Source organism: Poromitra crassiceps, assembly GCF_964638095.1.
Source record: "Poromitra crassiceps genome assembly, chromosome: 3".
NCBI lineage: Eukaryota > Metazoa > Chordata > Actinopteri > Beryciformes > Melamphaidae > Poromitra > Poromitra crassiceps.
This window is the reverse complement of record NC_139625.1, coordinates 49,276,606-49,292,416: the sequence shown is the minus strand read 5'-3', so window position 1 is coordinate 49,292,416 and position 15,811 is coordinate 49,276,606. Positions and strand designations below refer to the sequence as shown.

The following is a 15,811-nucleotide window of genomic DNA, read 5'->3' as shown; positions in this document are numbered from 1 at the left end:
ACACACACACACACACACACACACACACACACACAACAAAACAACTTAGAATAAAATACAGGACAGAAAATAAATTAAACTATATAATAATAAGTTAAACTAACAATTCATAAATGCTGGGTGAAATTTGGGTGATTTTTGCGGCCCCCCTCAGGCTACAAGACATCATAAATTGAATTCCATATCATTTGAAATTGTTTCTCTTTATTGCTGTCTTCCAACATTGTCCTCTTGATACTTAAAGTAATATCTAATGCATTTTTTCCATTTTTGAAATTATGGCGCTTCTTTTATTTTTCCAATTTTGCAGTATTACCGGTAGTTTCTTATACACCAATGATGCAAAAAGGATTTGCCACGCAGGTGGGTATCTTACTTTCCCAACATCTTGAAAGATACAAATCATTGGAGAAAATGTCACTAATGCGCTTACAAGTTTTTGTCATCCAATTTTCAATGTTATCCCAGATCTTTCTAACTTTCTCACAATACCAAAAGGCATGTATGAGGGAGTCACTCTGAGTGCCACATTTTAAAACATATATCTGAGGAGCTGGGGTAAAACTTATGAATTTTGTCTCTACTATAGTCTACTATACATTTTCAAAAGCCTCTACCTTTTCTCAATCCGTTTTGCTCATCTACAAGCGCACCTGTCCTCTCAAGATGGTCAGTAAGTCTACAGTTCAACAATGAGGAGTACAATTTATATACACAACTAAGGAGACTATAGCCCTATAGCTAAGAGGCAGCTTGGGATAATTTTTAGAAAAATTTGGAATGGGGAGAATAACACTTTTGTGCCACTGTGCTCAGTGTGATGGAATGGTGCCACTATCGAAAAACAGAACTGAAATAATTCTAATAGAACATTGAGCAGCCTTGGCGACTTTAATACCTCATTAGTGATTTCATCAGTTCCGGTGGTTTTGCATTTAACTATTGCTTTTTTTAATCTCATCCATGGAAAAGTTTGCATTTAAGTACTTATTACAGCTGTATAAATCAGCACTCATCTTATTTTCCATTACTTCTTTTCTATTAATTATTTCCATTGATTGATTGATTGATTGATTGATTGATTGATTGATTGATTGATTGATTGAAACTATTTATTTCAAACGGTTAAAACAATACATAAAAATGAAAAACAAATAAAATCAATAACAGCCCAATAGACTTCAGCAAAAAAACAAGTGAACTCCAACAGAATGAAGAGCAAAAACTGTTTGAAAAGGGGCCGGAAGAAGCCGAGGCTTATCGAGTCCTGCCCCCAAACCATTCATATACATATTTATAAATCCATATAAGCACATACCTACACTCACACTCCTCCACACACACACACGCACGCACACACGCACGCACGCACGCACGCACGCACGCACACACACACACACACACACACACACACACACACACACACACACACTTGTATACATATACATACACACACACACACACACACACACACACACACACACACATATACATGTATATATATATGCACATACGTATACAAACTTTTACAAACACACACACACACACACACACACACACACACACACACACACACACACACACACTTAAAAAAGCTTCATCAAAGGAATGCTTACAACCAGAAAACAAATCAGCAAAATCTTTTTCCAATTTTTGTAATATTACCACCCCTAGAACACAGCTACACTTGCCATTCTCTAATTTTACCTCCATAGGTATATTTCTAGGTTTTCTGGGGCCCAGCCTGTTATTTTCATTCCAAAACTGTTGGGGGTTATGGATTTGCCAGCCAAATGTAAACATATCTGATCATTTTAAAACTCGTTATTTGCAAAGATCACTCTGTCTCTGTGGCTCTGTCTCCCTTCCCCTGCTGACTGCACGGCATACAGCCACACGCAGAGAGCCTGCCTTCAGCTGACAGTCATGCTGGGAGCCGGGGGAATACTCTGGAGCTCTAGCGATGCATTCAGAGGTTGGCTCTGTATGGCACCACGCATGCATGAGTATTACCTCTGCAGAGCTCTCCCATTCGCTTTGCACTATGCAACTCCCCACCAGAGTTCATCATATCAAAATGTGGAGTGAGCGGATTGTAAAGTCTGAATCCAGGCTAATGAAAATGTGCATTTTTCCAAAAATGAAATGGCAAACGTCAGAGCTGAGATCTCTGATTGTGGGGCGTTTAGTATCTCTTTAAACAGTTTTAATGCATGCCTGCCGACCAATCAGATAATAGTATTCACCCAGACCATGGTATTAATGAATTATATTAAACTTTTACCCAGATGCTTCAAGTACACAGTAATACTGTATAACAGCAGTACAGCAGCTGTATAACAGTAATAACAACGGTGTTAACAACTGCATGACATGTGATCAGATGTGAGAATGTTTTGTGCAGAGGACAAACAAGTGCTCTCTATCTGAAGAGGTCTGTTCTGATTGGTCCGTCAGCCTGTCAACTCACCAATGTCTGAGGTGATGTTCTGCTCCTCGGGCTCTGATTGGTCGGTGGAGTCATTCTGGGTGGGGGAGGGATGAGGGGGGCGGTACATCTGTAAGATCACCCTGGACATCACCTGCTGCTCCACCCTGCACACAGCAGATGAGAGGGGAGAGGAGAGGAGAGATGAGAAGGGAGAGGAGAGGGTAGAGGAGAAGAGAGGAGGGAGTAGAGGTGAAGGGAGTACGAAGATTATTTACTGGAATCCACTGAGTCGTGTTGTGTTGTGTTGTCCTGTTGGGTCAACTTCCCCTTTAGGCTTTAACTGATGAGAACACAACCACAACCACACTTTAGTATCCACTATGTTGAGTGATAGTAGCTCCATGCTAACACAGTTTAAACAGTGTTTCCCACAGGATTTTGAGTTGTTGTGGTGGGTGGACCGCAGACCTCCTAGGGGGGTCCAGGGGCATGCCCCCCGCGGGAGATAAAAAACAAAACAAAAAACATTTGAATGTAAAATGCATCAATTTGGCACACTTTGAGAGCAAAATTAAGGGGCTAGATCTATAAAGAACAACACTTCACATTAGGGTTGTGCGATATACCCGAAATACCCACTGTGATTGTTTCACAGTCAAACATCGTGATTGACGATGGCATCGTTTATGTTCCTCTAACTCAGGGGTGGGCAATTTCATGGGGGGCCACATGAGAAACCCAGATTGTTGCCGGGGGCCAAACAAATATTGTCATGCCGTAACCCATGGATGGGTAACTTTGATGATAGAGAGGGCCACAAAAAATGTCCTCTGTACCAGGTTTTGCTGAGGGCCGAACGGCGCCAGCGTGAAAAATTTGGTGCATTTGAAGCCACGTTTAGAGGAATAACTCATTTTAAATTAACAGTTGTGATGTCATTATTCAGTCTTAACCACCAATATTTCATCCTTTTCTCACTCACTCCTATGTCACCACCTGCTCTCAGGGCTTGAAATTAACTTTTTTGACCACCTGCCAATATGGCTGCTAGATTTTAAAGTTACCAGCCAATTAGAATTTCCACTAGCCAAAATGTTTTTCTTGAAATAAATCAGAATATGAGTGGGTTAATTTAAGTATCAGTAAGTGGCCCGGGATGATCAAAGCCTGTGTTGCGGGTCACACGAACAAAAATGCAGTCTTGAAGCTAAATAAATCCAAAACCAATGAGTTAATTATTTAAATTTCTAATTCAATGTAGCCTTTTAGTCATAAAGATTATTGAAAGATATTCCATATTCCAGACTGAAATGCTATAACAGAAGTGGAGTATTGGCCAGAATGACATGAACATTTGGACACTTATTCAGCGGGTATCTTGCATGTTGCGTTCAGGTGCACTGTGTAAAAAAAAAATATATATATATATATATATATTTTTGCAATTCCATCGCGGGCCACACAGGTGGCGCCCGCGGGCCGGATGCCGTAGTTTGCCCATGTATGCTCTAACTCCTAGTTCCTCATTGCGCGGCTCGCGAGACGCTGGCTGCTCTCGAAGCTTTAGTTGGCGGCTCTAAGAAATTGCAATTTATTTTTTATTTTTTTTAGATTTTTTCCCCCCTCTGCTCTCCCCAAAATTTCAATAAACCTTTATGGCATATTATTACAATACAACAATACTGGTGTTGACAGTAATAGAAGGTGCCAAATCATTCAAAACAATAAGCATTTTGCTTTTAGGAGTATTGTGCCAGCGTGCAGCGCTGTTCCAAAACGTGTCAACGTGTGTCGTTGCCTGGGAAACGCACATCCCATAATACAACTGTTCGCATCGCATCCCATAATAGTATGATGATACTTGGGATGCCATTGCGAACATAGATGTGAACAGGTTAGCTAAAACTTTAGCGTCGCCAGCGATGGCCCCCACCGTTGCGGTCGGGGTACCTTTCGAAATCCCTCCAGGCCTGAGAGATTTTCTAGGGGAAACTGGTATATATGTGTGTGTGTTTTTATGTGTGTGTGTGTGTGTGTGTGTGTGTGTGTGTGTGTGTGTGTGTGTGTGTGTGTGTAAAACAATAAAACACAAAAAAATGGTAGGCAGATGTGCTTGGTTAGGGTGGCTTTTGGTGTTTTGCGGTAAAAGTGGCTCTCCTATTGACTTTGTGCTGCCAGTGCGGCTCTCATCGAAGAAATAGTGAGGATCACTGCTCTAACTGAATGTTCCCCTGTCAGTCTGACAGGTCAGATGGTTCCTCACCAGCCAAGCAGCCGGTTCTCCAGGCCTTCTCTCTGCTGGAGGCCCAGGACGGAGGCTCGTTCCTGGGCAGGGAGGGCAGCGGGCACCTGGGGAGGGAAGACCGGACCCTGGTACAAGACCGGAGGAGGAGAGGGGTGACCTGCAAACTCTACTGATTCTACCTCCACCTCCTGCTAAGAGGAGAGGAGAGAGGGGAGAAGGGAGGAGAGGAGAAGATCGGGGGAAGGCGAGATGAGAGGAGGAGAGAGGAACGGAGAGGAGAGCGGGGAGAGGAGGGGAGGAGAGGGGAGAGGAGGTGAGGAGAGAAGAGAGGAGACTTGACTTTTGAATCGTTTTCTGAAAATTACATAAAAAAAACGTTTACGCTTCAAAAGTCATAAAAGTGGTCTTCATTTGTGAAGATGATCTTGCTGAACACAAACTTCGCTGTTTCATAAACCGCAGACCTTATTTCAAGCATTTCACCAAAATCCCCATACTAAAATCCCATTGACTTTTACATGTAAGTGCTAACATCCAGGTCTAGGCTCCTCTCTGCGGTACTCTATAGCAGGGGTTCCCAAACTTTTCCTTGCCAAGGCCACCCAAATAGCAGTAGGCTTTGGCCACAGCTCCCATATTGCAAGAAGGAAGAAACCCATTGACAATACTATTGAAAATGGCAAAAATCACATTCATACAACCTCAAAATATATTTCCTTACTTTTATTAATGTATAACCTCAATAATTACATTTGAATCTCTAATCTTTTCTAATTTCTTCATATTCAATATTTCTGTTTTCCATTATAAACATGACTATTACCCACAACAGGGGGTAATGACAATGAATGTGATGACGTTTTGACTGGCAGGCAATTAGACAGATGGGCATGGCCTTTTATGTGAAAGGAAAGGATTCAATTATATTTGTTAATACTACACTTTTACACAATTATATTTATAAAATATAAGAAAACAGATATTCTATTCTTCATTATACTGTAGTATTAACAAATATAACTGAATAATTTCCTTCCCCATATTTTTTTTTTAAACATTTCTATTAATTTGCTGAGGCCCCCCGGCGGCCCCCACTTTGAAAACCACTGCTCTATAGGGATGCAAAGGAACGAGGGTCTCATGTATGGAATACAGCTGTTCTCTGTCTGACCAGGAGGAGGAGCTGTGGCTCTGCAGTCACCCACAACCACCAAGCTCTCTCCCTCTGAGTCCACACACACACACACACACACACACACACACACACACACACACACACACACACACACACTTATGCGTCCACCTCAACTTGGAGCCTTGCCGGCGGCAGCTGGTCCTATATACTTGAACGTCAGCTTGACGAGGGGTCACAGGGGAGTCCCCAGCAAAATGAGTAAAAGGAGAGAATGTAGTGCACTTGGTAATAGCTTCTCACTCCCTCCTTTTATCTCCCCATCTAAACGATATTATACTTGTGCTGTTCGCGTCAGCTGTGTCAAGTCACATTTTCGAGGAGCTGCATGCGGGCTGCGCCAGCAGGCTTGCCGGCCACGTCGCACCCCTCGGTGCATTCGGCAAGGTGTTTGATGTGGAAGTATGTCAAGCCCTTTAGACAAGATAACAGTCAGTATCCACTTCATGGGTACAAAGAGCAGCGCCTCCTCCATATTGAGCGGCTACCAATGATAGCAGATATTGAACAATACCTCGCTAACTGCTTGGCCCTTCTCTTTGGGAGACCAGCAATCTGAAGGTCTCTCACAACCAGCTTATGAACATGACCCAGGGTGCCAAATATGAAAACTAAAAGTTTACAATTGTAGCCCAGCTGTGAAATGGTCTGCTCCAGCTGTTGATATTTCAGCAGCAAGATACAGTCAACCTCTAGAACAAACACCTTTCTACGATTTTCATTGACAACAACATCAGGAGTGTTAGCTGGAATATTAGAGATCACATCTGAATCGTCACTACACAGACTAACAGCCCAAACACACCAGACGCCTATCCTATGCTGTAGCAATGCCTCACGGAAGCGGTTTCATTTTGGCGTCCTTGTTAACAGAGGAGACCGATCACACCGGCACGCCATGCTGAAGCGACGCTGCACGCGTGCTGCATAGGGCTGCTCAATCGTCCCTATTTTCATATCGTCCCATCGTGGTCATTAGAGATTGGCGATTGATGATCAAATCGCCATAATCTATTAATTGGCCGTCATTTTAATTATTATTATTATTTTTGATAAAGAGACCTATTCCATTAAATGGCATTAATAATTTGGAGCGGAAAAACAATCGATCATATTATTGAATACAGTGGGCCTGTAGATCAAGCGTAGATTATGCATTTATAAGAGAAGAGATGAAAGAGAGACCGACCATGAATGCGTTCTGAAGCCGCCTCACGCTTGCTGAAACTCTTCATGACTTTTTTCCTGCATGAAAAAGGAGGCACCCTTTTTCATGTTCATTTTGGATGATTTAACCTTGGCTGTAAGGTAATGTAACTGTTGCACTCTTTAGGCTGGAGTAAACTTTTGAACGAGATCGCCATGAGCCATGTTATTCAGAGGTGCGTGTACGCACTACGCATAGATATATATAAAGGCTAGATAGCTTACCCGCGCTGCCGGCCAATGGAGAGCGACGTCGTCGCATGGCGGCCATCTTGCTACAGGGAGCTACTAGGAGTTATGAGCATCTGTTGTTGGGTTAGTATGGCAACATCATATGATCATAACTCCTAGGGAAATTGATGAAACTGCATGAAACTTTGTGCCTGAATCCCTCTCATGGCATAGATGCTTCGGTTTAATTTTGGTGTAATTTGGAGCCCATCAAAAAAATAGTGTTTTTAGTGTTTTTTTTTTTTTTTGGTCTATCTCGGGAACGGAATATGCTTGCAATAAACCAAACCGTTTGTAAATCCGTCAAGATTTCAGCGAGTTATGAGTATTTTTGTCTGTGCAGGTCACCAGCTACCATAGAACGTACCAGAAAGGCACTGTAGCAAGATGGCGGCCGTTCAACGACGCTGGTGACTCCGCCTTAAGCCATCTAGCCTTTATATATATCTATGCGTGTACGGCTCCATATCTATAGCTCAGTGGTAAGGCTGCAGAGAGAACACGGCAAACAACACAACCACTTCCGTTTTTAGCCTTAAAAATAAAAGCACACAGTGCAAAATAAACTTAAATCACTCATAGCCTTAAGTACGAGGAACCTCCATAAAATAGCGTACACACCAAAAAGACTGGTTGTAATGTTACGATTACATATGGAGTGAAACTAGTCTAAAAGCATTACTCAAAAGTTATATTAAGTTTAACCTTAGGTTAATTTTGAAAGCCCGCTGCAGAAGACATACTTTTACATTCTGGCTGAGGAAACAGGAGACGAGCAGAGGATGGCTCCCCCCACCCTCATGCTGATTCATCTCTAACTGTACAGTAGGGCGCAGCTTCTAGATATTATTTTTATAACGTAGTGCGGTAATATTATGCACGGCTTTCCCCCTCACTCGCGCTGATTAACAGAGCTCTACCAGAAACATCTCTTAAGTGTACAGTAGGGCGCAGCTTCTAGATATTATTTTTATAATGTCTTATGATAGTAAATTAGTTAAAAACGCCGTAGAAAAGCCAAGATTCAAGATTCAAGATTCAAGATTTTTATTGTCACTCCATGGTACAAGTATCACGTGTGAAATTCTTGTGCTGTGGACTCCGTTTACAACATAGTACAAATGTAGGGCATATGAGTGCAAAAACAACAAGAGACACAACAAGCAATAAGGCAGTATAGTGATAAGACAAGTCAGAGACAGTGGCATATTCACTGCACATAGGTGCACATGTCCTGTGCATACTTTAGCCGTGCTTAAACATTTTAAATTCGGCGTATTTGACATATAGGTGCAAATAGCATATTCCTTATTAGGCATACAATTACACTCAGCGTTTTAAATTCGGCGTATTTGACATACGGGTGCAAATAGCATATTCCTTATTAAACATACAATTAAACATTAGACATACGTAATGGTAGCAGCTACAGTACGGTACAGTACGGCTACTACACTATTTGTGTATGTTAAGGAGTCTCGTGGCCTGCGGGAAGAAACTGTTCCTCAAGCGATTTGTGCGTGCTTTTGGAACCCTGTATCTTCTCCCTGAGGGTAGCAGGGAGAACAGGCTGTTGTGGGGATGGTTTGTGTCTTTGATGATCTTCAGGGACCTCCTGAGGCACCGCTGTTTATACAGTTCATGCAGATCTGGCAACTCACATCCTGTTACGTGCTGGGCCGCGCGTCTCACTCTCCGTAGCGCCCTACGGTCCATGGTGGTACAGTTCCCGTACCAGGTGGTGAAGCAGCCAGTCAGCAGGCTTTCAATAGTGCCTCTGTAGAAGTCCGTAAGGATTTCTGGCCTTAGCCCAAATTTCTTCAGGCGCCTGAGTCCATGTATTCGCTGTTGGGCCTTTTTGACAACAGTGGCGGTGTGGCCGGCCCAAGTCAGGTCCTGGTGGATGTTGACTCCCAGGTACTTGAAGCTGTCCACCCTTTCCACCACTGTGCCGTTGATGGTGATTGGGGGGTATGTGCCCCCCCCCCCCTCCTGTAGTCTACAATGATCTCCTTGGTCTTGGAGACGTTCAGAGAGAGGTGGTTGTCCTGGCACCATTGTTCCAGGGCCCCCACCTCCTCTCTGTAGGCCGTCTCGTCGCCCCCCGAGATCAGCCCCACTGCAAACTTCACGATGGTGTTCGAAGTTTGAGTCGCCACGCAGTCGTGGGTGTAGAGGTCGTACCAGAAGGGGCTGGAGACGCACCCCTGGGGCGCTCCTATGCTGATGGTCAGTGGTGAGGAGGTGAGGTTGCCCACCCTCACCACCTGGCGGCGGTCTGTCAGGAAATCCAGGATCCAGTCGCACATTGCTGTGTTTAGTCCCAGATCCTTGAGCTTGCGTACCAGCCTGGAGGGTACTATGGTGTTGAATGCTGAGCTGTAGTCCGGGGGGGGGGAGAGGAGGAGGGGTGGTGGGGGGGCGGAGAGGGGGAGGGGTGATGGGGGGGAGGAGAGGAGGGGGGGTGGGGGGAGGAGGAGGGGTGGTGGGGGGGAGGAGAGAGGGGGGGTGATGGGGGGGAGGAGAGGGGGAGAGGGGGGGGGGAGGAGGGGAGGCGCTCTGGCAGAGGGGTCGAACCTAGCGTAGAACGCGTTGAGTTCGTCCGGTAGGGTGGGTGACGTGCTGGGGTTCTGTCGTTTCACCTCTTTGAAGTCTGTGGCAGCATGGAGCCCTCTCCACAGGTGTCTGGGGTTGTTAGTGTCCAATTTTGACTCCAGCTGCCTTCCATAATCGCCAACTGGCGAGCACTCCCTTCAATCGTCAATATACGATTTGATCGCAAATAGCAGCAGCAATAGTTTCAGCATCTGGTCTATTTTTCAGATGAGCCGCGAGCAGTACCCAAGCAGACAGGCATGAAGTCAATACAAGTTGTGATAGGCGCGGGGCAAAACAGAGCGAGGTGTGGAGCAAAACAGAGTGTTTCTTGGGTGCATGGCAAGGCTCCTGCTTGACGCTTCTGTAAAGCGCTGCTTCTGAGATTCTTTTGGTGTGAACCAAGGGTGAACATGCTCGGCTTCACAGTGGAAATGTTTATAAAGTGAAATAGAAGATCTGAAAATAGAGGTGATAGGGTTAGGGTATCTGTTACGACTGTGTCGTTTGTTTTTCTTCTTTTCTTTTTGAATTATTTAGTTTATGTGTAGACTCGTCAATGGACTGAGAGTCCGGTCCATTTTCCTCGTCGTTAGCTATTTCCATGACATACTTCCTGGTTGCGGGTGTTTATCTTGTGGTCGACAGTGTCTTTGGCCCAGTCTTTCCCAGGTGCAGCTGGTTGGAGATTTGGTTGCTGATTGGATAGCAGCCCTGTCTGTCTGCCTATATAGACCAAATCACCGTGACGTCACCATGTAAACAAATTTACTTCCGGGTACCACTTGGGGAAGGCGGCAGGTTTAAATGTGCGTGTTGTCAAATAAATGCTGTCAAACCCTCTCGCTGTTTTCGGCCGACTACTTTCAATTTAAATGGTTAAACGGTTGGTAAACATGCTTGTCCGACGTATCTAGCCTTTCTACTGTGTTTGTTTTATGTAGTGTTAGCTAGCTAATAACGTTTGTTTGTCTGTCAAACTCGCTGTTTTTTTGCAGACTCGTTAACGTTACAGACAGAGCTACTGACGCCACGTTAATTTAATTTAGCTTCAAGTCTACTCTGGTCTGGTCCAACAGGTAAATTAGCTAGTCTGGTCTCCACTAACGTTAGTGAAAGTGTTGTTATGAATGATATTAAACAACAACACAACACGGACGAACCATTTTTGTCTTCTTTGTCTGTTTTTGTCTTCAACACGTCAGTTTGTGCCGTCCACCGCCATTATAATGTGTGGACCTCAGGGGTACCCGGAAGTAAATGTAAACATCCCGCTGATTTGGTCTATAGAGGACTCACTTTCAACATGACAACAGAGTGGTACTGGAGTGTGAGACCTGTACCCTCTCATCCGTGCATTTACACACCATTTCATTCAATTGTTTTCCTTTGTGCATTTTGGTATTTTGTTTCTCAATCATGTTTGTTTCTGTGTGTGTTGCAGGAGCGAGGCGCCACCTATTGTGGTAGGGAACAGCAGTGCCGGCCGGGGGTTAACATCAGGTATCAGTGAAGGTGGCGGCCTGCTGGACCAGATTCCTTTGTCAGTAGAGCGTCCTCGTTCCTTTTTTTCTTTATAGTTTGAGCAATAAACATTTTTTGTTGCAAATTTGATCATGTTTCTGTGCATTTCATGTTACTGTCCTAACCCTAGACTTGGGGCGTAACAGTATCAAATCCACTATTCTATTGTTCCTACAAATGTAAAGCCCTTTGTACACACACACACACACACACACACACACACACACACACACACACACACACACACACACAGCGTTGTATGTGTGATGAATAGTATGTGATGATGAAGGTCACCTGGTGGACGTCAGTGACAGACAGGAAGTCAGTTCCAGGGAAGACAGGTTCCTCCTCCTCTTCCTCACTCTTCCTCTCTGTGATCTCCACCGTCTGGAAGAAGAGACACACCGTGTTAAAGGGATAGTCTAGCCTACAAATGATCCACAGTGCACACAAAGTACATTTCAGTGAGCGTCAGTCAGCTTGTACATACAGGAGCATTGACCTTGCATTTGTTTTTGCCCAACTTTTCAGAGCTCTGAGGAACAGCATGGATTGTGCTGAGAAAGACCTCTACCAAACATCACCATTGGTAAGTAGCAAATAGGGCTAGACTTAAAAGGCATCTGAAAACAAGCTATTGGTATGAACACACACACACACACACACACACACACACACACACACACACACACACACACACACAGTGTTGTATGTGTGATGAAGATGATGTGATGATGAAGCTCACCTGGTGGATGTCAGCGACAGACAGGAAGTCAGTTCCAGGGAAGACAGGCTCCTCCTCCTCACTCTTCCTCTCTGTGATCTCCACCATCTGGAAGAAGAGACACACCGTGTTAAAGGGATAGTCTAGCCTACAAATGATCCACAGTGCACACAAAGTACATTCAGTGAGCGTCAGTCAGCTTGTACATACAGGAGCATTGACCTTGCATTTGTTTTTGCCCAACTTTTCAGAGCTCTGAGGAACAGCATGGATTGTTCTGAGAAAGACCTCTACCAAACATCACCATCGGTAAGTAGCAAATAGGGCTAGACTTAAAAGGCATCTGAAAACAAGCTATTGGCATGAATGAATGAACACAAACACACACCTTCTGACATGCACGCACGCACACTTACTTGACCTCCATGCCAATTTCAGCCTCCTACTGTGCCCACTAAAGGCTGGTGAACCTTTTGTGGACCGACCAAACAACAGAGTGACTTACAGAGCTGCTGCTCACAGCTAAACACGTGAACGATCCCTTTAACTCTCTGTCAGTCAGATTTAACTGTTGCTGATTGGCTGGATGGCTCAGGGGTTAGCACTGTGGCCAGCAAGAAGGTTGTGGGTTTGAATCTCCACCCCGGGCCTTTCTGTGTGGAGTTTGCATGTTCTCCCTGTGTTTGCCTGGGTTTCCTCCCACAGTCTAAAAGACATGCTGTTTGTAAGCACAATATAATCTAGTAAAATGTGTAGTAGGTACAATGTATGTAACCTATAATGGGTAATATGTACAGTATATGGTGTATGTAACCTATGTGTAGTATGTACAGTATATGGATGTAACCTATGTGTAATATGTACAGTATATGGATGTAACCTACAGTATATGGATGTAACCTATGTGTACAGTATATGGTGTATGTAACCTATGTGTAGTATGTACAGTATATGGATGTAACCTGTGTAACATGTACAGTATATGGTGTATGTAACATATGTGTAGTATGTACAGTATATGGATGTAACCCATGTGTAATATGTACAGTATATGGTGTATGTAACCTATGTGTAATATGTACAGTATATGGTGTATGTAACCTGTGTACTATGTACAGTATATGGATGTAACCTGTGTAGTATGTACAGCAGGGCTATTCAACTAAATTGTTCAGGGGGCCACATTGTCAGAAACCTAAGGGGCCGGACCGTTCCCCGAGCCATTATATGTACACTTGACACAACCCGCCACCACATTTTCGCAGCCGTGCTGGAACTATTATTAAATAGGGGGTGCTGTAAGGAATGGAATCTTGACGCTGCCCGCTAGATTTGATGTTTTTTGGACTTTTATCCATATTTAGAAGAATATTTAATTTTAAATTAACATTAGGATTATACTGTTGTGATGTCATTATTCAGTATCTTCTCCTTTTTTCACTCACTTTCATGTAACCACCTGCTCTCCCTTTAGTCGTTTTACACTACAACAGACAGCAACACAGGCATAAACACTGAACTTATTATTATGGAAAACCAGATTATGAGGAAAATCAAACACTGTAATGTAACAAACAAGGAAAAATTCAATAAAAAAGCTTCTCCCGGGCCAGTCATAGATATTTGTCCCCCACCCAAAAAAAAAATAAAAAAAAATAAATAATAATAATATCAAACTCTGGTGGGCTGGATCAAAATTCAAACGGGCCGTATCCGGCCCGCGGGCCGCCAGTTGAATAGGCCTGATGTACAGTATATGGTGTATGTAACCTATGTGTAGTATGTACAGTATATGATGTATGTAACCTATGTGTAGTATGTACAGTATATGGTGTATGTAACCTATGTGTAGTATGTACAGTATATGGATGTAACCTGTGTAGTATGTACAGTATATGGTGTATGTAACCTATGTGTAGTATGTGCAGTATATGATGTATGTAACCTATGTGTAGTATGTACAGTATATGATGTATGTAACCTATGTGTAGTATGTACAGTATATGGTGTATGTAACCTATGTGTAGTATGTACAGTATATGGTGTATGTAACCTATGTGTAGTATGTGCAGTATATGATGTATGTAACCTATGTGTAGTATGTGCAGTATATGATGTATGTAACCTATGTGTAGTATGTGCAGTATATGGTGTATGTAACCTATGTGTAGTATGTACAGTATATGGTGTATGTAACCTATGTGTAGTATGTACAGTATATGGTGTATGTAACCTATGTGTAGTATGTACAGTATATGGTGTATGTAACCTCTGTGTAGTATGTGCTCAGCCAACATAACTGCGACAGCACGCTCCTGTAGGTTCTCCCTCTACAACATCCGCAAAATCCGTCCCTTTCTCACAAGAGAAGCGACTCAACTCCTGGTCCAGTCACTTATCATCTCTCACCTGGACTACTGCAACGTGCTCCTGGCCGGCCTACCTGCCACCGACATCCGACCGCTTCAGCTCATTCAGAACGCTGCAGCCCGTCTGGTATTCAACCAACCCAAATTCTCTCATGTCACTCCCCTCTTCCAGGACCTCCACTGGCTTCCCATCTCAGCTCGCATCAAATTCAAGACACTGGTACTGGCCTACAGGGCACTACACCAGTCAGCTCCCCTGTACCTGCAATCTATGGTCAGGTTCCAAACCTCTCAGTGCTCCCTTCGCTCCTCCACCAGTGCAGGTCGCCTCGCCCCTCCTTCGCTACGGGGGCTCAAAAGTCGCTCATCCCGATCTCGACTCTTCTCGTCCTTGGCACCTCAATGGTGGAACGAGCTTCCACCTTCGGTCAGGACAGCTGAATCACTGCCGATCTTTCAGAAAAGACTAAAGACTCACCTTTTCAGGCTCCATCTGGGCCCTTCTTGATCTAACTTCTTTCTCTCTCTTTCTAAAAAAAAAAAAAAAAAAAAAAAAAAACTACTAACCTAAACTAAACTTGTACCACTGTTCCTTCAGAATTTGTAGTTGTCATAGACTGTGCTCCATAGTTGATTGCTCTATTGCTGACAAAAATGTGTTATTGTAAGTCGCTTTGGATAAAAGCGTCTGCCAAATGACGTAATGTAATGTACAGTATATGGTGTATGTAACCTATGTGTAGTATGTACAGTATGTATCTAACCTATGTGTAGTATGTACAGTATATGGTGTATGTAACCTATGTGTAGTATGTACAGTATATGATGTATGTAACCTATGTGTAGTATGTACAGTATATGTTATGATGTATGTGATGTTTATTTTATTTATATTTATTTGTCATATTACGGTAATAGTGAAGTGATGATCTTGGGTATATGTAGTCTATTTGCAAATAATAGCCTGTTTTCGCTTCCACCAATGCGTAATGACGCGTGTGGTGCGCACAGAGCGCTGTGTATGAGAGAAAGAAAGAGAGAGAGAGAACTAAATCGTAAATGGTAAATGGACTGCATTTATATAGCGCTTTTATCCAAAGCGCTTTACAATGTGCCTACATTCACCCATTCACACACCGAAGGTGGCCAGCTGCCACAGCCATCGGGAGCAATTTGGGGTTCAGCGTCTTGCCCAAGGACACTTCGACATGCGGACTGGAGGAGCCGGGGATCGAACCACAGACCTTCTGGTTTTTGGACGACGCGCTGTACCTCCTGAGCCACAGCTGCCCCT

General features: G+C 43.7%; 1 protein-coding gene across 1 annotated transcript in view; it reads right to left on the bottom strand.

Moving 5' to 3' along the window:
• The window catches only part of kiaa0586 (KIAA0586 ortholog), a gene marked incomplete at its 5' end in the record, with an annotated part of 87,621 nt that overhangs the window by 46,521 nt on the left and 25,289 nt on the right, over positions 1-15,811 (bottom strand). Inside the window, 4 exons of the mRNA XM_083634270.1 lie at positions 2,471-2,595; positions 4,695-4,867; positions 11,719-11,811; positions 12,170-12,256. Coding sequence (XP_083490396.1) covers positions 2,471-2,595; positions 4,695-4,867; positions 11,719-11,811; positions 12,170-12,256 — 478 coding nt within the window. The remainder of the gene's footprint in view (positions 1-2,470; positions 2,596-4,694; positions 4,868-11,718; positions 11,812-12,169; positions 12,257-15,811) is intronic.